General features: G+C 44.3%; 1 protein-coding gene and 1 long non-coding RNA gene across 3 annotated transcripts; one reads left to right on the top strand and one right to left on the bottom strand.

Moving 5' to 3' along the window:
* Positions 1 to 1,395: 1,395 nt before the first annotated feature.
* Positions 1,396 to 4,453, bottom strand: LOC124275682 (cell death abnormality protein 1-like). 2 transcript variants are annotated; one of them, XM_046711305.1, is made up of 4 exons: positions 4,327 to 4,453; positions 3,013 to 4,011; positions 2,767 to 2,890; positions 1,396 to 2,236 (listed from the first exon to the last, which is right to left on the bottom strand). In XM_046711305.1, the coding sequence occupies exons 1-4, from the start codon at positions 4,376 to 4,378 to the stop codon at positions 2,092 to 2,094; spliced, it is 1,320 nt and encodes a 439-aa protein (XP_046567261.1). In that variant the 5' UTR covers positions 4,379 to 4,453; the 3' UTR covers positions 1,396 to 2,091. The 2 variants fall into 2 exon arrangements, with proteins under 2 accessions (XP_046567261.1, XP_046567262.1); XM_046711306.1 differs by lacking the exon at positions 2,767 to 2,890 and having other exon boundaries at positions 2,134 to 2,236.
* Positions 4,454 to 6,549: 2,096 nt separating this feature from the next.
* On the top strand, positions 6,550 to 9,035 carry LOC124275681. The gene is made up of 3 exons (XR_006898335.1): positions 6,550 to 6,561; positions 7,399 to 7,401; positions 8,950 to 9,035. It is a non-coding gene; the product is annotated as an uncharacterized LOC124275681 (long non-coding RNA).
* Positions 9,036 to 22,653: the final 13,618 nt, after the last annotated feature.

The raw sequence follows: 22,653 nt of genomic DNA, 5'->3' as shown, positions 1-22,653 counted from the left end.
AACTATAGTCAGTCAGGATAATTTCACCATGTTGTATTTACGAGATGTTACTGCTGATGATATCAAACATAAAACAACCACGTACCTCAACATGCAGGTCAATCCTATTGCGACTTACGTACCTCAACATGCAGGTCAGTCCTATTGCGACTCACGTACCTCAACATACAGGTCAGTCCCATTGCGACTCACGTACCTCAACATACAGGTCAGTCCTATTGCGACTCACGTACCTCAATACAGGTCAGTCCTAGCGCGACCCACGTACCTCAAGATACAGGTCAGTCCTATTGCGACTCACGTACCTCAACATGCAGGTCAGTCCTATTGCGACTCACGTACCTCAACATGCAGGTCAGTCCTATTGCGACTCACGTACCTCAACATGCAGGTCAGTCCTATTGCGACTCACGTACCTCAACATACAGGTCAGTCCTATTGCGACTCACGTACCTCAACATACAGGTCAGTCCTATTGCCACTCACGTACCTCAACATGCAGGTCAGTCCTACTGCGACTCACGTACCTCAATATACAGGTCAGTCCTATTGCGACTCAGGTAATATCCCCGATCAAGTGTGTGTTCCTAGTCACACCCGTACCACGTGTTTAAACGTAGCCAATCGCAGTTCACATTGCTGATATACGGGTTTACTTCCGGGTAGGCTGGGTGTTTTCCTCAATTACGTCATGCTATACAGTGTACCTCATATGAATAGACCTGTGAAAAAGGGCTCTGTTCCTGGTAATCATGTACAACACAAGTACACAATCAGTAGATTATAATCACATAACGAGATTGTCTGTGTTTGTCTCTAAACCCCAACTTGCTGCTGTTAGGACAGAAGTACACAGGGAGAACAAGTGTTGTTGAGCGAGTGAGCATTATGCATATATTTGTATTTACATTAACTTGCAGACAATGGACGGATTGTTAAATAAATCAGAAATGCGTGTGTCACCTCGAACGGTAACCTGTACTGAAAATGCACGAGTGCCCGACTACATGCATACCTTGTGTTGTCTAGTTGCACATGTACCGCCCGTGTTCACACTGCGCTGACGAAGAGAGGCATTCACTAGCCCTTATGTAGTTGTCAACTCATGGGACCAAAATACTTGAACCCTTCCAAACAATGTGTGTGAGAAAAAATTTGAGGTACTAAACTTAATGGTCAATGAATGTGACTCTGTAAGGCAACTGTAATATCGGTCCGCGCACAGTTGGATATGACCCACACATCAGCGTGACCACAGATTATGAAGAAGTGTGTTACGAGCTGACTCCCAAGTTGATCCTAACAGTTAGCTGGGAAACAGTTATATATATGATCGAGATCTGAAGTCAACAACCAAAAGAGAATTGTGCTGTTATTAACAATTGTATTCTAAAATCAACTAAGTTTACAAATCACTACAAACGTTTAACAAAGGCAGTGAAGAGTAAAGTGGAAGTACAAATCCAGGTAGAATATATAATAACACTAAGAACATTATTGCAGAATATTTAACATTGACACACTGCAATATACAGAGACGAGAGGGATATCATACACTTAACAAATCAAGGCATTATACAAGTTTGTGCAACAAAACCAGTGTCACAAGCATCCATGACCAGTCAGAAAGGTATTTTCATATGTGATGCTTTGAGAAGAGGAGAATTCACGAGAATGGTTTCAACTTTCTCAAAAGCAGTCTGATAAATGCCAATCGTTTGTTCAGCAAATAAGTGAGAGGGGCTTGAGAAATTGGAACAAAACATCAGGTAATCAATGGCATTGTCTCATACATATTAAACAACCATTCAAAGAAGCAACCATGTTTTAAACAGAGGGGATGATTTTATAAACATTTATTAAAATATATGCACAGTTTAGATGTAGATGATTACATCGTTATCAAACAAATGGTGCACAGTACTTTTGGTAGAGCATTAAATGTACATAAATGTTATATACATATAACCATGTTTTGATCATGCATTGGGATTTCTCGCGGTAGATGGGTGTAGGACCCTGGGTTTAACATAAACGTCCACGATGTAGTTTGATAATGGCATCCAATGTGTAGGACTAACGTTCCCTACGTCAGGCTGCATTGATCGTCTGATATTCCATGTCCCTGCCATCCTCTGGTATTTCCCAGTATCTGTGTAGCTCCATGTACTCCGTGGAGGAAGCAGCTGGATGCTGCGGGAGAGGTTCAGGATTCACACTGTCCCCTTCAGCCTCCCTGCACACAGAACATACGGCTTGAGAATGCTATGTTTATATCACCGTATCATATGTAATCATGATTTGACCAGTATTGATGACACTGAACAGTATCCTGAGGTAGGTACTTTCAGTGAGTGTCACGGATCATTCTAATGATGATTGCTTGACACTGACTGGCCACATCTTTAACTCCTCTAGTTTCTTTCAAAGTGGCATTGCTGCACGTCATCTTGACCTTGCTACTTTTCTCTGAACTTAAGTCAACCATTTCAGAATTATTTCTAACCCAGTCCACGACTTTATGCTGTTTTAAAAAACTGATAACCCCTGCTCACTGACCTGCCACTCTACAGTTTCTTCATAACTTTACTGGATTACAAGCTCTGTTGTCACTTAATGTTATCACATTCCTGTTGTTCTTGAATGTACACTTCAAATCATCTCTCCATCTGACGGAACCACCCACCAATATGAATCTCAACTAGGAAGCTCAAAGGAATAAGCAAAGGCAAATACAAAACGGTATCATATGTTTAACATACACACCTCTGGGTGCACAGTCCTTTTCTGTAACAGATGCAGTTGGTGACCATTATAACCATAAGAAACAGCACAAAGGCTGTTGGTATTCCTATTTGCATACCCAAGATACCGTGTGTCGTTTGCGGACCTGTGAACAATAATACCATCTGATTCATATCCTTTCATAATGGACAGAATTGTGGAAAAATATTGTGTTGTTTTGAATATTTCTTATGAACACAATCCTGTGATATATGCACACAGACTCACCATTCTCACATGTTTCCTGCCGACAGCTTTCTCTGGAGCAGTTGTGTTTGCAGGTGGACTCACAGGCACCACCGCTGATATTGCATCCATGGAAACACATTCCAGTAACCTGATCACATGCACCTCCAAGACATATCTCACAACTACCGTTACAAAAGTCTCCATAAAACCCAGAGTTACATCCTTTAAGACAATACCCATTCTGTGGGTCACACATGCCATGCTTGCAGTTAAGTGGGCATGGGATACAATCCTTACCAAAGTTTCCAGACACACAGCCATCAGCACAGACACCATCAATGTCGCATCGCATATCTTTACAGTTCGGGTTACATGGTGAAGAACAGTTGTTACCATGCCAACCATCAGCACAGCCATGTCTACACTCACCACTCACTTTGTCACATTCAGACAAACACGGGTTTCCTTCCTTGTGAAAACAGTCCTCAGATGCATTAAATCTGCAATGTTTGCTGCAAGCCATTTCACACCGATGACCGTAAAATCCGGTTTCACAACCCCCCAAACATCCTGTCAGACACGTTCCTACACAATGCTCACATCTGTGCTCGCAATGCGGACCGAAATGTGTTGCTTGACAAACCTGGCACGTTCCTGTGGATCTGTCGCATGATAGGCATCTCATGGAGCAGTTCTTGCAGTCAATACCATAGTAGGAGTCCACACATCCAGCTACACAGGAGGTTCCCTGCTGGCAGTATCTGTCAGTACATCCACCTGGACACTTAGTACATCCTCCTACGGGTGTGTCACACGGTACTTTACATCTATTGCCTTGGTACCCTGCTATACAGCCGTCAGTACATATATCAGTGCCTTTGTCTTCTGAGAGTTCACATGTGCCATTGCGACATCCCTGGCTGCATGTCGAGCTGCATGTCTTGTCAAAGTACCCAGGGTGACACGTGGTCAGACAGTGACCTGTTTGACCGTCACAATCAGAACATTTTTGATTATTGTTACACGTAGCAGCTGAAACTGAACATCAAATATATCATCAATGGTTATTGTGTAACGAAGAGTGATTGCTTTTCATTTTTGCGGATATGTCATAGCAATAATGAACTTGATTTAATGCGGATATTTGTATCATTTGTCATTTCGTTTCGTTTGCAATGTTTCAAGTATTTTCTCACCTTTCTATGTGTTCAAAAGAATTCGAAAGTCATGAAATCTAATATATCTTACCTACATGTATATCAACTGGTTTGTGGATTTGATGTCTTGTCTATTTAAACCTGATCTACCTTATACAATCTGTTTAAGGTGGTAATTTGCCCCGGAAGTTGTTACCTGTTGACGTGAGGGTGATGCAGATCAACCCGGCGGCAACCAAAACTGTCATGTCATGAGCTGAAAGTCAACATACACATATCAATATGAACATTACCAACCGTACAGAAACAACATCACAGACGGAAACATAGAAGTGCTATTTCTCCAAGATAAATATTACATGTGCCTAAGCTATAATCGTTCACTAATATAAAAGTCACAGTGCCTTGAGCAAGCATTAGTTGAGTGGATATGTGCGCTATGCATGTTACTATTAAAAGTGATTATTTGCAACACGTTTGTTGTTTATACAACCGTAACACTATAACCATCCTCTCCTCGTGCCTTGATCACTTGCTTCTTAGAAGTACAAGCATCAGTACCGAGACACTGAACTGAAAGAAAATAGAAAGTTGAAATCCTTGTGTACTCTTCCTTCATTGACCCTACGTTCTCTATGAGAGTTTCTATAATGCCACTTACAGAAGCTTCAGTCAGCTTTGTGCTGACGACAATCTGAATTATATATAATTGCAATGATTTCAGAGGGCAATTGCCAGTGGGTGCTACAAACACTACTTACCAGTCAGTGCTGCATCATGTGGACATGTGATGAGCTTTTAATAGTATATCAGTTTTGTTTCCTCTAACGAACTGTACACGTGATCATGAGGGAAGTATTTTGGCTGTTTCACACATCTTACAGCAGGAGTCATTTGACATCGTATCAGACCACACGAACCCTCGATTGCTAATGCGAGGTATTTTTCCATCAAACACGGACGCAAACCTAAACATTGGATGGTTTTCATATAAATTGTGCAATATATTTTTTTTTCAATCAAAATCCCTACAATAACTGTTGTCACAAAGTTTAAGGCTTATAATAGAAAAGGCAATACAACGGATCAAATAAGAGATTGATACAATAAGTCCTATATCTTCTTTTAATGAACTCACTGATGTACTCACTGTCAAATGTCTCGAAAGAGGCCTGTTTCTGTTTTTGAATCTAGAATCTTGTTGGAAGCTGAATTCAGTGTTTACAGATGGGATTTCACGCCGCTCGTGTCAGCGCATATGTCCATGCACCTGTGACTCTGTTCCAACAGAGCACTGTAAACTTCAAGTCAATGTTAATTTAGATCTCCTTATATAACAGTGTAAACTGTGAATGAAGCGAGAAAATGTATTACATATGTTTCTGTTAATAAGAGCGGCGTGAAATTATCCGACGAAACAGATATCATTTTGCGTCAATTCATATGAATGTCAGTGATGACTCCAGATATTAGCGAAAAGGAAGAAACATCCTGTTGCTCTACGGAAGGGTTGACCTTTTTCGGAAGTCACATCACGTCAGTCGATTTCTTTTCGAATTTTCGTCTGTTATTTAACACCCCATCCAGTAATATTCCAACACTATGAAGGAGCTCTGTAAATACCGGAATTTGGGCCGGACGATCAAGTGACTGGGATATCCTGAGTATCGATTTACGCAGTTATTTTCAGTGAATGCTACAGACATGTACAGACCGCCGCCATGTAGCTGGAATGTTGCAGTGTGCAGGGCTAAACAACAAGCAATCAACTTCATATCATTTGTTGTGTTGTCATACATAAGACACTATATATTATAAAAAAATGTTGAATTTGCATTTCGTTTGCTTCTGCTGAGATTCACTGGAGGGCGGTGCTATTCAGACTTCGACTGAAAATACATCTGGAAGACTCTGGAGCTACCGGAATGTTACAACATACTAGCCAAACCCGGCGTGAAACTGATTGTTTCTGAACATATACATCGGCAACTCCATACCCCTGTCATCTCAAAATACATCTCACAATACATCTCAAAATACAAAGCCAGCAGGTGCGTGCAGATCACTTTTTAGCCTGGATTCTCAACCTTGGATTGGTTTGGTTACCTGGACCACTAATGCAGATAGGTGAAATTTATCATCATTGTGTTTATTGCTGTAGTCGTTAATATTGTATGGTATTATCATGTTATATTTACTGCCAGTTTATGTGTACCGCCACTGTTGTTACTTCGTAGTAATTTGTATTGATTGTGAACGTAGTTTATTCCAGAATACAATAATGATTGTTGTTTGTAGGTGTGACCACGACATCTGTTACACACAGCTTCATGTTCAAATTGGAAATCAACACGTAACACACTACTGTTGTAAATTTAAATAATGATTCACTGGTCATGTGCAAGTTGTGAGTACGAGCGTCGACTTCCGTGTCGACAGTGCTGTGGTCGCCAGCTGTACAGAGTATTCAATGTCCTTCAAACATTAACAACATCACTCTCAGTAATCGGGTTATTTAAACCATACCTTTAGTGTCCGTGAGCAACCGTCAGATGTAGATGTAGAAAATTGTGTACGTCATTGTTTTTATTAACATTGTAACATCAGTAATCGGGTTATTTAAACCATACCCTTAGTGTCCGTGAGCAACCATCAGATGTAGATAGATGGACCCACGCGTACATTAATCTGTCCTGGACAGTTATTATAATAACAAATTTATTTATTCTCCCGTTTTTGCTGGTTTCAAATTCGTTTTCGTTTTTAATTAACTTTAATTAATTGCTTGAAAATGAAACTGGCAAAGTGGGAGGACACCGCTGGTTGTCTCCCAAAACCCCTACATCCCATAATTCTACAGCCCAGTACCCCTACATTTAGTTGAAACAACACGTGGCATTTACCTGTCTGGCATGATGAACTGACCAAAAAGAGGGGGTTATGGGATGTAGTGGTTTTAGTAGGGTTACCACACCCATACATGTACAGCCATCACTCAACCAACAAGACGTGTGAAAGTCTGTGTGGAATGACTGTGGCTTGAACAACTTTAGTGCCGGCATTGAATGGCGGCACAACTCGTGACCTGGGCCTCCTTTCACCAAGCACTAAGGTGATCGTAAGTCACTAAGGTAACCTTAGTGCAATGTTAAAGAATGGAAGTTAAGGTTAACCTTAGTAAAGGTTGCTTCATGAAAAGAGCCCTTGGACGTTTCACTCTTGACTGCAAGATCTCGTTTGACAGTTTGGCTAGTTGCTAGGTAACCAGACTGTAAGTTGTTCTGATAAACTCAGTGAGACGTTTCTATACCTAGTGCAACGTATGTCACGTGGGAACGACTACGTGCAACTGACATGTTGGAAGTTTAAAGAAGACATAGTAATATGACACGTGCTGTTAACGTTTCACTGTGAGTGCTTAGCAGATTACAAACACTGAGACTACAGACGTCGATCTGGTCGTCAAGACCGTTTCATCAGAACGACTGTGACACGTTTGACGTGTAAATACCGTAACATTGTACTTCCAAACTGATGCTCTCGTTCTGAAAAAGGGTTAAGTGACTGGTTTCCTACTGATATGAAACATGACATATGAACATAGTCTGAAAGGGTGAAGAAAGAGATGGCCATGGTTTATAGAAAGTGCGCTAAAGTAGACATGAACTTTGCCAAGTACTGATGATCTTTGCTGGTTGATGGAACTTCATGCCATTCAAGAATTGTCTTTAACACTGGTTCTTAATATTACCACTTATGTTATTTTTACATAGAAATATCTATTCAAGATAGTAATATACATCACGTATAACAAAGTCGTATGTAGCTGTCTTTAGAACATATCTGTTCCTGCACTTTATAACATATTAAGTTTATAACATACGTAGTGGAGTATCTGCCCTTGTAGCTAAACAGTGAGAGGGAGAAACATTGCTATGCCCCGAGTGTGGCTTTCCGGTCCTTTCTGTGACAATTTGAAACAACTTGTAACTGAATGTTTAAACTTTCCGGGTATAGAGCGTAATTCTGGACCGAAGTTTCATTTTAATGAGTACGGAAACTGAAACATATACTAAATTAAACACATTTGCATTAAATTGGGATATTATTCCTTGCACTCATTGTTCCTAAAAAACGACACGCATTTGAGGGCAGTTGAACAGTTGAATATATTCATTCGTTTTATTGATTTAATCTCAAAGGAGGTCAGTGATATAACCATTATATAACTGGAACAAACTAATGCTGCATAATATACTTATGTTAACTGCAAAAGTTTCGTGTTACAGAAATGTCACATCATTGTGATGAACAGAATGACATGAAGTGAGCTGTCCAGCTTAACGTGGAGGTTTAATGGAGGGCTGGGAGGACATACAGCTTGTGATGACGCACGGTTTGTTTCCGGGTATTCTGACTGTAATGCATCACGGCCTGTCCCAGGTCTCACTGACATGGAAACCACGTAGCTTACAAAGTCCAACATGTGAAATACAACCCGCTATTCTGTTTTGTAATAACTTTGTTGTTTGTGGGTTTCACGCCGACGTCTTGATGAATGTTCTTAATGAACAAAGTGTTTCTGTTTAGAAATCACCAGGTAAAACATTAATGATGTAAATTTGAATCTTGGGCATGTGCCAGTGGGATGAGCATTGTTGCTTCAAGGCTGTTAGTGACACATCACATCTCACCTCAGCCTGTATGTCGACAGTGTTGTGTAGAAACATGACGTCTCACGTCAGTCTGCATGTCGACAGTGTTGTGGTGAAGCATGACGTCTCACTTCAGACCGCATGTCGACAGTGTTGCGTTGAAGCTGACGTCTCACCTCAGTCTGCATGTCGACAGTGTTGTGGTGAAACATGACGTCTCACGTCAGTCTGCATGTCGACATTGATGTGGTGAAACATGGCGTCTAACCTCAGTCTGCATGTCGACAGTGTTGTGGTGAAGCATGGCGTCTCACCTCAGTCTGCATGTCGACATTGATATGGTGAAGCATGGCGTCTCACCTCAGTCTGCATGTCGACAGTGTTGTGTAGAAACATGACGTATCACCTCAGTCTGTATGTCGATAGTGTTGTGGTGAAACATGACGTCTCACCTCAGTCTGCACGTCGACAGTGTTGTGGTGAAACATGACGTCTCACCTCAGTCTGCATGTCGACAGTGTTGTGTAGAAACATGACGTCTCACCTCAGTCTGTATGTCGATAGTGTTGTGGTGAAACATGACGTCTCACCTCAGTCTGCATGTCGACAGTGTTGTGTAGAAACATGACGTCTCACCTCAGTCTGTATGTCGATAGTGTTGTGGTGAAACATGACGTCTCACCTCAGTCTGTATGTCGATAGTGTTGTGGTGAAACATGACGTCTCACCTCAGTCTGCATGTCGACAGTGTTGTGGTGAAACATGACGTCTCATCTCAGTCCGCAGACAGTGTTGTAGTCGTAAGCAGTATTCAATATCCTTCAACTATAAACGTCATCATCGCGGTGATTAGGTTATCCCAACAATATCTTTATCATGGCAACGAACAGCGGGGTTAATATGTGTATGATGACAAGTTGATCACAGTTCCATACTTAGGTGTGTCATAATAGAATAAATCTCAGGCGGGATTTTTAACATGTTTATAAAGAATCCTTCTTCATTCCATGATGATGCCTTCACACGACATGTTCAGCAGGTTCGTCTTGCTATATCTGGTGACACACGGCATGTACAGTTAGTTCGTCTTGCTATATCTGGTGACACACGGCATGTACAGTTAGTTCGTCTTGCTATATCTGGTGACACACGGCATGTACAGCTGGTTCGTCTTGCTAAATATCTGGTGACACTTGGCCTGTACAGCTGGTTCGTCTTGCTATATCTGGTGACACACGGCATGTACAGCTGGTTCGTCTTGCTATATCTGGTGACACACGGCATGTACAGCTGGTTCGTCTTGCTATATCTGCTGACACACGGCATTTGCAGCTGGTTCGTTATGCTATATCTGGTGACACACGGCATGCACAGCTGGTTCGTTATGCTATATCTGGTGACACTTGGCATATACAGCTGGTTCGTCTTGCTATATCTGGTGACACTTGGCATGTACAGCTGGTTCGTTTTGCTATATCTGGTGACACACGGCATGTACAGCTGGTTCGTCTTGATATATCTGGTGACAGAAGCTTGAACTACTTCACGCTGCGAGATTCACAGTGCACAATAAAAAATTATGTATGCATGGAAATAGACATGTGACTGTTGTAAGACGACCTGAGATATAATTCTCACAGACAACCTAATATCTTGATCAACTTTACACACACAGAAAAGAATAAATCTCAGGCGGGATTTTTAACATGTTTATAAAGAATCCTTCTTCATTCCATGATGATGCCTTCACACGACATGTTCAGCAGGTTCGTCTTGCTATATCTGGTGACACACGGCATGTACAGTTAGTTCGTCTTGCTATATCTGGTGACACACGGCATGTACAGCTGGTTCGTCTTGCTAAATATCTGGTGACACTTGGCATGTACAGCTGGTTCGTCTTGCTATATCTGGTGACACACGGCATGTACAGCTGGTTCGTCTTGCTATATTTGGTGACACACGGCATGTACAGCTGGTTCGTCTTGCTATATCTGGTGACACACGGCATGTACAGTTGGTTCGTTATGCTATATCTGGTGACACACGGCATGCACAGCTGGTTCGTTATGCTATATCTGGTGACACACGGCATGTACAGCTGGTTCGTCTTGCTATATCTGGTGACACTTGGCATGTACAGCTGGTTCGTTTTGCTATATCTGGTGACACACGGCATGTACAGCTGGTTCGTCTTGATATATCTGGTGACAGAAGCTTGAACTACTTCACGCTGCGAGATTCACAGTGCACAATAAAAAATTATGTATGCATGGAAATAGACATGTGACTGATGTAAGACGACCTGGTCAACTTTACACACATAGATTGCAGCATACTTATGTATGCATGGAAATAGACATGTGACTGATGTAAGACGACCTGATCACCTTTACACACACAGATTGCAGCATACTTATCGCTATTTCACATCATGATATTCTCACACGTTAGATGGTGATGGAAAAACCTACGCGCACTTGCCAAAAGTAGCTGTTTAATGACTGAAAAAACAATTGATTCCTTTCCATTTATGTTGGTTATAAATTCAGTTTCGTTTTCCTGAAATAACAAAACGTTTTAGATATACGCTGCGCCGCTTTCCGGCTAACGTTCTCGTTTAAGAAAAGCAAAAGAAACGCAAGTGTAAGAAAAGGGATAAATGACCGATTTGCTATCGTTATGACTAATGACATGTCAGCAATGTTGAAGAAAGAGATTGGTTGATATAAAGAGCTAGTGGTTGATACCGCGAACGTTAAACATGTAAGATGGTAAGCATGTGTCACAGACCTAACGCCAGAGTAGGAACATGGAAGTGTGTCATTCAAACAATTGTCTTCGACACTGTTTATTGATATGAGCACATATGATTGTTTACAGAAAAGATCTATGTAAACAATACTGTAAATCACAACATAATAAAATCGTACGTAGCTGTCTTCCTACACTGTTTAACATACGGGGTGAGTGTGCGCCCTTGTAGCTACACTTTGTTATGGAGGAGCATTGCTGTATCGAGAGGGAGGACTTAGGATCAGATCTGTAAACGTTAAAAACAGCGTATAACTGAATGTTTTAACTGTGCTGAGTATAGAACGTAATACTGGGAACATCTTCATTTCAATAAATACGGCAACTGAAGCTTTTGCTATCACACCTTCATTAACTTAGGTCGTTATTCCGTTGCAATTAATGCGGTTATTGAATTTCAGTTTCCTCTCCTGAAATAACGATTGAGATTGGAACAGTTGATCCACATAATCCACATCCAGTGATATATTTTTTTAATCTCAAAGGAGGTCAGTTTTGCAGTAGTGATATAACCATTGTATACTTGGAACAAACAAATGCTGAATGACATAAATGTAAGCCTTCATGTTTATGTCTCCTATTTAAAAACTGACAAAACAGAGTTGCGTTTCTTTTGGTGTTCGGTATACTTATGTTAACTGCAAAAGTGTACTTTTGCGAAAAACGTCGCATAATTGTGATCAGCAGAATGACATGAAGTGAGCTGTCCAGCTTAACGTGGAGGTTTAATGGAGGGTTGTGGGGCTATACAGTCTGTGATCAGCAGAATGACATGAAGTGAGCTGTCCAGCTTAACGTGGAGGTTTAATGGAGGGTTGTGGGGCTATACAGTCTTTGATCAGCAGAATGACATGAAGTGAGCTGTCTAGCTTAACGTGGAGGTTTAATGGAGGGTTGTGGGGCTATACAGTCTGTGATCAGCAGAATGACATGAAGTGAGCCGTCCAGCTTAACGTGGAGGTTTAATGGAGGGTTGTGAGGCTATACAGTCTGTGATCAGCAGAATGACATGAAGTGAGCCGTCCAGCTTAACGTGGAGGTTTAATGGAGGGTTGTGAGGCTAGACAGTCTGTGATCAGCAGAATGACATGAAGTGAGCTGTCCAGCTTAACGTGGAGGTTTAATGGAGGGTTGTGGGGCTACACAGTCTGTGATCAGCAGAATGACATGAAGTGAGCTGTCCAGCTTAACGTGGAGGTTTAATGGAGGGTTGTGAGGCTATACAGTCTGTGATCAGCAGAATGACATGAAGTGAGCTGTCCAGCTTAACGTGGAGGTTTAATGGAGGGTTGTGGGGCTATACAGTCTGTGATCAGCAGAATGACATGAAGTGAGTTGTCCAGCTTAACGTGGAGGTTTAATGGAGGGTTGTGGGGCTATACAGCCTGTGATCAGCAGAATGACATGAAGTGAGCTGTCCAGCTTAACGTGGAGGTTTAATGGAGGGTTGTGGGGCTATACAGTCTGTGATCAGCAGAATGACATGAAGTGAGCTGTCTAGCTTAACGTGGAGGTTTAATGGAGGGTTGTGGGGACTATACAGTCTGTGATCAGCAGAATGACATGAAGTGAGCTGTCCAGCTTGACGTGGAGGTTTAATGGAGGGTTGTGGGGACTATACAGTCTGTGATCAGCAGAATGACATGAAGTGAGCTGTCCAGCTTGACGTGGAGGTTTAATGGAGGGTTGTGGGGCTATATAGTCTGTGATCAGCAGAATGACATGAAGTGAGCTGTCAAACTTGACGTGGAGGTTTAATGGAGGGTTGTGGGGGCTATACAGTCTGTGATCAGCAGAATGACATGAAGTGAGCTGTCAAACTTGACGTGGAGGTTTAATGGAGGGTTGTGGGGCTATATAGTCTGTGATCAGCAGAATGACATGAAGTGAGCTGTCCAGCTTAACGTGGAGGTTTAATGGGGGGTTGTGAGGCTATACAGTCTGTGATCAGCAGAATGACATGAAGTGAGCTATCCAGCTTAACGTGGAGGTTTAATGGAGGGTTGTGGGGCTATACAGTCTGTGATCAGCAGAATGACATGAAGTGAGCTGTCCAGCTTAACGTGGAGGTTTAATGGAGGGTTGTGGGGCTATACAGTCTGTGATCAGCAGAATGACATGAAGTGAGCTGTCCAGCTTAACGTGGAGGTTTAATGGAGGGTTGTGGGGCTATACAGTCTGTGATCAGCAGAATGACATGAAGTTAGCTGTCCAGCTTAACGTGGAGGTTTAATGGAGGGTTGTGAGGCTATACAGTCTGTGATCAGCAGAATGACATGAAGTGAGCTATCCAGCTTAACGTGGAGGTTTAATGGAGGGTTGTGGGGCTATACAGTCTGTGATCAGCAAATTGACATAAAGTGAGCTGTCCAGCTTAACGTGGAGGTTTAATGGAGGGTTGTGAGGCCATACAGTCTGTGATCAGCAGAATGACATGAAGTGAGCTGTCCAGCTTAACGTGGAGGTTTAATGGAGGGTTGTGGGGCTATACAGTCTGTGATCAGCAAATTGACATGAAGTGAGCTGTCCAGCTTAACGTGGAGGTTTAATGGAGGGTTGTGGGGCCATACAGTCTGTGATCAGCAGAATGACATGAAGTGAGCTGTCCAGCTTAACGTGGAGGTTTAATGGAGGGTTATGGGGCTATAAAGTCTGTGATCAGCAGAATGACATGAAGTGAGCTGTCAAGCTTAACGTGGAGGTTTAATGGAGGGTTGTGGGGCTATATAGTCTGTGATCAGCAGAATGACATGAAGTGAGCTGTCCGGCTTAACGTGGAGGTTTAATGGAGGGTTGTGGGGCTATACAGTCTGTGATCAGCAAATACACATGAAGTGAGCTGTCCAGCTTAACGTGGAGGTTTAATGGAGGGTTGTGGGGCCATACAGTCTGTGATCAGCAGAATGACATGAAGTGAGCTGTCCAGCTTAACGTGGAAGTTTAATGGAGGGTTATGGGGCTATACAGTCTGTGATCAGCAGAATGACATGAAGTGAGCTGTCCAAGCTTAACGTGGAGGTTTAATGGAGGGTTGTGGGGCTATACAGCCTGTGATCAGCAGAATGACATGAAGTGAGCTGTCCAGCTTAACGTGGAGGTTTAATGGAGGGTTGTGGGGCTATACAGTCTGTGATCAGCAGAATGACATGAAGTGAGCTGTCAAGCTTAACGTGGAGGTTTAATGGAGGGTTGTGGGGGCTATATAGTCTGTGATCAGCAGAATGACATGAAGTGAGCTGTCCAGCTTAACGTGGAGGTTTAATGGAGGGTTGTGGGGCTATACAGTCTGTGATCAGCAAATACACATGAAGTGAGCTGTCCAGCTTAACGTGGAGGTTTAATGGAGGGTTGTGGGGCCATACAGTCTGTGATCAGCAGAATGACATGAAGTGAGCTGTCCAGCTTAACGTGGAAGTTTAATGGAGGGTTATGGGGCTATACAGTCTGTGATCAGCAGAATGACATGAAGTGAGCTGTCAAGCTTAACGTGGAGGTTTAATGGAGGGTTGTGGGGCTATACAGCCTGTGATCAGCAGAATGACATGAAGTGAGCTGTCCAGCTTAACGTGGAGGTTTAATGGAGGGTTGTGGGGCTATACAGTCTGTGATCAGCAGAATGACATGAAGTGAGCTGTCCAGCTTAACGTGGAGGTTTAATGGAGGGTTGTGGGGCTATACAGTCTGTGATCAGCAGAATGACATGAAGTGAGCTGTCCAGCTTAACGTGAAGGTTTAATGGAGGGTTGTGGGGCTATACAGCCTGTGATCAGCAGAATGACATGAAGTGAGCTGTCCAGCTTAACGTGGAGGTTTAATGGAGGGTTGTAGGGGCTATACAGTCTGTGATCAGCAGAATGACATGAAGTGAGCTGTCAAACTTGACGTGGAGGTTTAATGGAGGGTTGTGGGGCTATATAGTCTGTGATCAGCAGAATGACATGAAGTGAGCTGTCAAGCTTAACGTGGAGGTTTAATGGAGGGTTGTGAGGCTATACAGTCTGTGATCAGCAGAATGACATGAAGTGAGCTATCCAGCTTAACGTGGAGGTTTAATGGAGGGTTGTGGGGCTATACAGTCTGTGATCAGCAGAATGACATGAAGTGAGCTGTCCAGCTTAACGTGGAGGTTTAATGGAGGGTTGTGGGGCTATACAGTCTGTGATCAGCAGAATGACATGAAGTGAGCTGTCCAGCTTAACGTGGAGGTTTAATGGAGGGTTGTGGGGCTATACAGTCTGTGATCAGCAGAATGACATGAAGTTAGCTGTCCAGCTTAACGTGGAGGTTTAATGGAGGGTTGTGAGGCTATACAGTCTGTGATCAGCAAATTGACATAAAGTGAGCTGTCCAGCTTAACGTGGAGGTTTAATGGAGGGTTGTGGGGCTATACAGTCTGTGATCAGCAGAATGACATGAAGTGAGCTGTCCAGCTTAACGTGGAGGTTTAATGGAGGGTTGTGGGGCTCAACAGTCTGTGATCAGCAGAATGACATGAAGTGAGCTGTCCAGCTTAACGTGGAGGTTTAATGGAGGGTTGTGGGGCTATACAGTCTGTGATCAGCAGAATGACATGAAGTTAGCTGTCCAGCTTAACGTGGAGGTTTAATGGAGGGTTGTGAGGCTATACAGTCTGTGATCAGCAAATTGACATAAAGTGAGCTGTCCAGCTTAACGTGGAGGTTTAATGGAGGGTTGTGGGGCCATACAGTCTGTGATCAGCAGAATGACATGAAGTGAGCTGTCCAGCTTAACGTGGAGGTTTAATGGAGGGTTGTGGGGCTATATAGTCTGTGATCAACAGAATGACATGAAGTGAGCTGTCCAGCTTAACGTGGAGGTTTAATGGAGGGTTGTGAGGCTATACAGTCTGTGATCAGCAAATTGACATGAAGTGAGCTGTCCAGCTTAACGTGGAGGTTTAATGGAGGGTTGTGGGGCCATACAGTCTGTGATCAGCAGAATGACATGAAGTGAGCTGTCCAGCTTAACGTGGAGGTTTAATGGAGGGTTATGGGGCTATACAGTCTGTGATCAGCAGAATGACATGAAGTGAGCTGTCAAGCTTAACGTGGAGGTTTAATGGAGGGTTGTGGGGCTATATAGTCTTTGATCAGCAGAATGACATGAAGTGAGCTGTCCGGCTTAACGTGGAGGTTTAATGGAGGGTTGCGGGGCTATACAGTCTGTGATCAGCAAATACACATGAAGTGAGCTGTCCAGCTTAACGTGGAGGTTTAATGGAGGGTTGTGGGGCCATACAGTCTGTGATCAGCAGAATGACATGAAGTGAGCTGTCCAGCTTAACGTGGAGGTTTAATGGAGGGTTGTGGGGCCATACAGTCTGTGATCAGCAGAATGACATGAAGTGAGCTGTCCAGCTTAACGTGGAGGTTTAATGGAGGGTTGTGGGGCCATACAGTCTGTGATCAGCAGAATGACATGAAGTGAGCTGTCCAGCTTAACGTGGAGGTTTAATGGAGGGTTGTGGGGCTATACAGTCTGTGATCAGCAGAATGACATGAAGTGAGCTGTCCAGCTTAATGTGGAGGTTTAATGGAGGGTTGTGAGGCTATACAGCCTGTTATCAGCAGAATGACATGAAGTGAGCTGTCCAGCTTAACGTGGAGGTTTAATGGAGGGTTGTGGGGCTATACACTCTGTGATCAGCAGAATGACATGAAGTGAGCTGTCTAGCTTAACGTGGAGGTTTAATGGAGGGTTGTGGGGCTATACAGTCTGTGATCAGCAGAATGACATGAAGTGAGCTGTCCAGCTTAACGTGGAGGTTTAATGGAGGGTTGTGGGGCTCAACAGTCTGTGATCAGCAGAATGACATGAAGTGAGCTGTCCAGCTTAACGTGGAGGTTTAATGGAGGGTTGTGGGGCTATACAGTCTGTGATCAGCAGAATGACATGAAGTGAGCTGTCCAGCTTAACGTGGAGGTTTAATGGAGGGTTGTGGGGCTATACAGTTTGTGATCAGCAGAATGCCATGAAGTGAGCTGTCCAGCTTAACGTAGAGGTTTAATGGAGGGTTGTGGGGCTATATAGTCTGTGATCAGCAGAATGACATGAAGTGAGCTGTCAAGCTTAACGTGGAGGTTTAATGGAGGGTTGTGGGGCCATACAGTCTGTGATCAGCAGAATGACATGAAGTGAGCTGTCCAGCTTAACGTGGAGGTTTAACGGAGGGTTGTGGGGCTATACAGCCTGTGATCAGCAGAATGCCATGAAGTGAGCTGTCCAGCTTAACGTGGAGGTTTAATGGAGGGTTGTGGGGCTATACAGTCTGTGATCAGTAGAATGCCATGAAGTGAGCTGTCCAGCTGAACGTGGAGGTTTAATGGAGGGTTGTGGGGCTATACAGCCTGTGATCAGCAGAATGCCATGAAGTGAGCTGTCCAGCTTAACGTGGAGGTTTAATGGAGGGTTGTGGGGCTATACAGCCTGTGATCAGCAGGATGACATGAAGTGAGCTGTCCAGCTTAACGTGGAGGTTTAATGGAGGGTTGTGGGGCTATACAGTCTGTGATCAGCAGAATGACATGAAGTGAGTTGTCCAGCTTAACGTGAAGGTTTAATGGAGGGTTGTGAGGCTATACAGTCTGTGATCAGCAGAATGACATGAAGTGAGCTGTCCAGCTTAACGTGGAGGTTTAATGGAGGGTTGTGGGGCTATACAGTCTGTGATCAGCAGAATGACATGAAGTGAGCTGTCCAGCTTAACGTGGAGGTTTAATGGAGGGTTGTGGGGCTATACAGCCTGTGATCAGCAGAATGACATGGAGTGAGCTGTCCAGCTTAACGTGGAGGTTTAATGGAGGGTTGTGGGGCTATACAGTCTGTGATCAGCAGAATGACATGGAGTGAGCTGTCCAGCTTAACGTGGAGGTTTAATGGAGGGTTGTGAGGCTATACAGTCTGTGATCAGCAGAATGACATGAAGTGAGTTGTCCAGCTTAACGTGGAGGTTTAATGGAGGGTTGTGAGGCTATACAGTCTGTGCTCAGCAGAATGACATGAAGTGAGCTGTCCAGCTTAACGTGGAGGTTTAATGGAGGGTTGTGGGGCTATACAGTCTGTGATCAGCAGAATGACATGAAGTGAGCTGTCCAGCTTAACGTGGAGGTTTAATGGATGGTTGTGGGTCTATACAGCCTGTGATAACGCACGGTTTCTCTCTGGGTATCCTGACTGTGATACATCGCGGCCTGTCCCGGGTCACACTGACCTGGAAACCACGTAGCTTACAAAGTCCAGCATGTGAAATTCAACCCGCTCCCTGCATACATTTTTTCGTGAGGGAATATCTAGTGATCTTTGCCCTTTGCTGATAAATATTTAGTGACGTGTATTGTCATTGAATCTGTACAGCTATTTAATCTGGACTGTCATTCTGTTTTGTAATGACTTTGACGTGATATGTATTCATTCTGAAGTGAATTGTTGAAGACAACTGTAATTTTCACAACATGTATCTGTTTTATGTTGGTTTCACGCTTTGTTTTACGTAAATTGTCAGATGTGTTCTATACTGATTTGTTGTGTCGATGTCCGTACTATGACGTCTCACCATTGTTAGATGTGTTCTATACTGGTTTGGGGTGTCGATGTCCGTACAAGGACGTCTCACCATTGTTAGATGTGTTCTATACTGGTTTGGGGTGTCGATGTCCGTACTATGACGTCTCACCATTGTTGGATGTGTTCTATACTGATTGGGGTGTCGACGTCCCTATTATGACGTCTCGCCATTGTTAGATGTGTTCTCTACTGGTTTGGTGTGTCGACGTCCCTACTATGACGTCACACCATTGTTAGATGTGTTCTATACTGATTGGGGTGTCGACGTCCCTACTATGACGTCACACCATTGTAAGATGTGTTCTATACTGATTGGGGTGTCGGCGTCCCTACTATGACGTCTCACCATTGTTTGATGTGTTCTATACTGATTGGGGTGTCGACGTCCGTACTATGACGTCTCACCATTGTTTGATGTGTTCTATACTGATTGGGGTGTCGACGTCCCTACTCTGACGTCACACCATTGTTAGATGTGTTCTATACTGATTGGGGTGTCGACGTCCGTACTATAACGTCTCACCATTGTTAGATGTGTTCTATACTGATTTGGGGTGTCGACGTCCGTACTATGACGTCTCACCATTGTTAGATGTGTTCTATACTGATTTGGGGTGTCGACGTCCGTACAATGACGTCTCACCATTGTTCTAGTAAAGCATGTCGTCTCAGCATTGTTAGATGTGTTCTATATTGATTTAGGGTGTCGACGTCCGTACTATGACGTCTCACCATTGTTGTAGTGAAGCATGACGTCTAACAATTGTCAGATGTGTTCTATACTGATTTGGGATGTCGACGTCCGTACAATGACGTCACACCATTGTTAGATGTGTTCTATATTGATTTGGTGTGTCGATGTCCGTACAATGACGTCTCACAATTGTTGTGGTGAAGCATGGCGTCTCACTTCAGTCTACATGGAGACAGTGTTGTGGTGAAGCATGACGTCTCACTTCAGACCGCATGTCGACAGTGTTGCGTTGAAGCATGGCGTCTCACTTCAGTCTGCATGTCGACAGTGTTGTGGTGAAGCATGGTGTCTCACCTCAGAGTGCATGTCGACATTGTTGTGGTGAATCATGGCGTCTCACCTCAGTCCGCGCGTAGACAGTGTTGTGGTGAAGCATGACGTCTCACCTCAGTCTGCAATGTCGAAATTGTTGTAGTGAAGCATGGCGTCTCACTTCAGTCTGCATGTCGACAGTGTAGTGGTGAAGCAAGACGTGTAACCTCAGTACGCATGTCGACAGTGTTGTGGTGAAGCATGACGTCTCACCTCAGACCGCATGTAGATAGTGTTGTGGTGAAGCATGACGTCTCACCTCGGACCGCATGTCGACAGTGTTGTGGTGAAGCATGATGTCTCACTTCAGTACGCATGTCGACAGTGTTGTGGTGAAGCATGACGTCTCACTTCAGTCTTCATGTCGACAGTGTTGTGGTGAAACATGGCGTCTCACTTCAGTCTTCATGTCGACATTGTTGTGGCAAAGCATGGCGTCTCACTTCAACCAACAACTCGACAGTGTTGTGGTGAAGCATGACTTCATACCTCAGTGTGCATGTCGACAGTGTTGTGGTGAAGCATGGCGTCTCACTTCAGTCTGCATGGCGACAGTGTTGTGGTGAAGCATGGCGTCTCACCTCAGACCGCATGTCGACAGTGTTGTGGTAAAGCATGGCGTCTCACTTCAGCCCACAAGTCGACAGTGTTGTGGTGAAGCATGACTTCACACCTCAGTGTGCATGTCGACAGTGGTGAGGTGAAGCAAGACGTCTCACCTCAGTACGCATGTCGACAGTGTTGTGGTCAAGAATGATGCCTCACCTCAGACCGCATGTCGACAGTGTTGTGGTGAAGCATGACGTCTCACCTCAGACCGCATGTAGACAGTGCTGTGGTGAAGCATGACGTCACACCTCAGACCGTATGTAGACAGTGTTGTGGTGAAGTATGATGTCTCAACTCAGTCCGCATGTCGACATTCTTGTGGTGAAGCATGGCGGCTCACTTCAGCCCACAAGTCGACAGTGTTGTGGTGAAGCATGACTTCACACATCAATGTGCATGTCGACAGTGTTGTGGTGAAGCATGACGTCGTACCTCAGTACGCATGTCGACAGTGTTGTGGTCAAGAATGATGCCTCACCTCAGACCGCATGTCGACAGTGCTGTGGTGAAGCATGACGTCACACCTCAGACCGCATGTAGACATTGTTGTGGTGAAGCATGACGTCTCAACTCAGTCCGCATGTCGACATTCTTGTGGTGAAGCATGGCGGCTCACTTCAGCCCACAAGTCGACAGTGTTGTGGTGAAGCATGACTTCACACCTCAGTGTGCATGTCGACAGTGTTGTGGTGAAGCATGGCGTCTCACCTCAGACTGCATGTCGACATTGTTGTGGTGAATCATGGCGTTTCACCTCAGTCCGCGCGTAGACAGTGTTGTGGTGAAGCATGGCATCTCACCTCAGACCGCATGTCGACATTCTTGTGGTAAAGTATGGCGGCTCACTTCAGCCCACAAGTCGACAGTGTTGTGGTGAAGCATGACTTCACACCTCAGTGTGCATGTCGACAGTGTTGTGGTGAAGCATGGCGTCTCACTTCAGTCTGCATGTCGAAATTGTTGTAGTGAAGCATGGCGTCTCACTTAAGTCTGCATGGCGACAGTGTTGTGGTGAAGCAAGACGTCTCACCTCAGACCGCATGTCGACAGTGTTGTGGTGAAGCATGACGTCTCATTTCAGTCTGCATTTCGACATTGTTGTGGTGAAGCATGGCGTCTCACTTCAGTCTTCATGTCGACAGTGTTGTGGTGAAACATGGCGTCTCACTTCAGTCTTCATGTCGACATTGTTGTGGCAAAGCATGGCGTCTCACTTCAGTCTGCATGTCGACAGTGTTGTGGTGAAGCAAGACGTCTCACCTCAGTACGCATGTCGACAGTGGTGAGGTGAAGCAAGACGTCTCACCTCAGTACGCATGTCGACAGTGTTGTGGTCAAGAATGATGCCTCACCTCAGACCGCATGTCGACAGTGTTGTGGTGAAGCATGACGTCTCACCTCAGACCGCATGTAGACAGTGCTGTGGTGAAGCATGACGTCTCACCTCGGACCGCATGTCGACAGTGTTGCGGTGAAGCATGATGTCTCACTTCAGTCTGCATGACGACAGTGTTGTGGTGAAGCATGACGTCTAACCTCGGACCGCATGTCGAGATTGTTGTGGTGAAGCATGATGTCTCACTTCAGTCCACACGTCGACAGTGTTGTGGTGAAGCATGACGTCTCACCTCAGACCGCATGTCGACATTGTTGTGATGAAGCATGGCGTCTCACTTCAGCCTGCATGTCGACATTGTTGTGGTGAAGCATGACGTCTCACTTCAGACCGCATGTCGACCGTGTTGTGGTGAAACATGGCGTTTCACTTCAGTCCGCATGTCGACAGTGTTGTGGT

The sequence above is a fragment of the Haliotis rubra genome, unplaced genomic scaffold, assembly GCF_003918875.1.
Source record: "Haliotis rubra isolate DU_JTF1 unplaced genomic scaffold, ASM391887v1 Scf2009, whole genome shotgun sequence".
Lineage (NCBI taxonomy): Eukaryota > Metazoa > Mollusca > Gastropoda > Lepetellida > Haliotidae > Haliotis > Haliotis rubra.
This window is presented reverse-complemented; position numbering and strand designations above follow the sequence as displayed.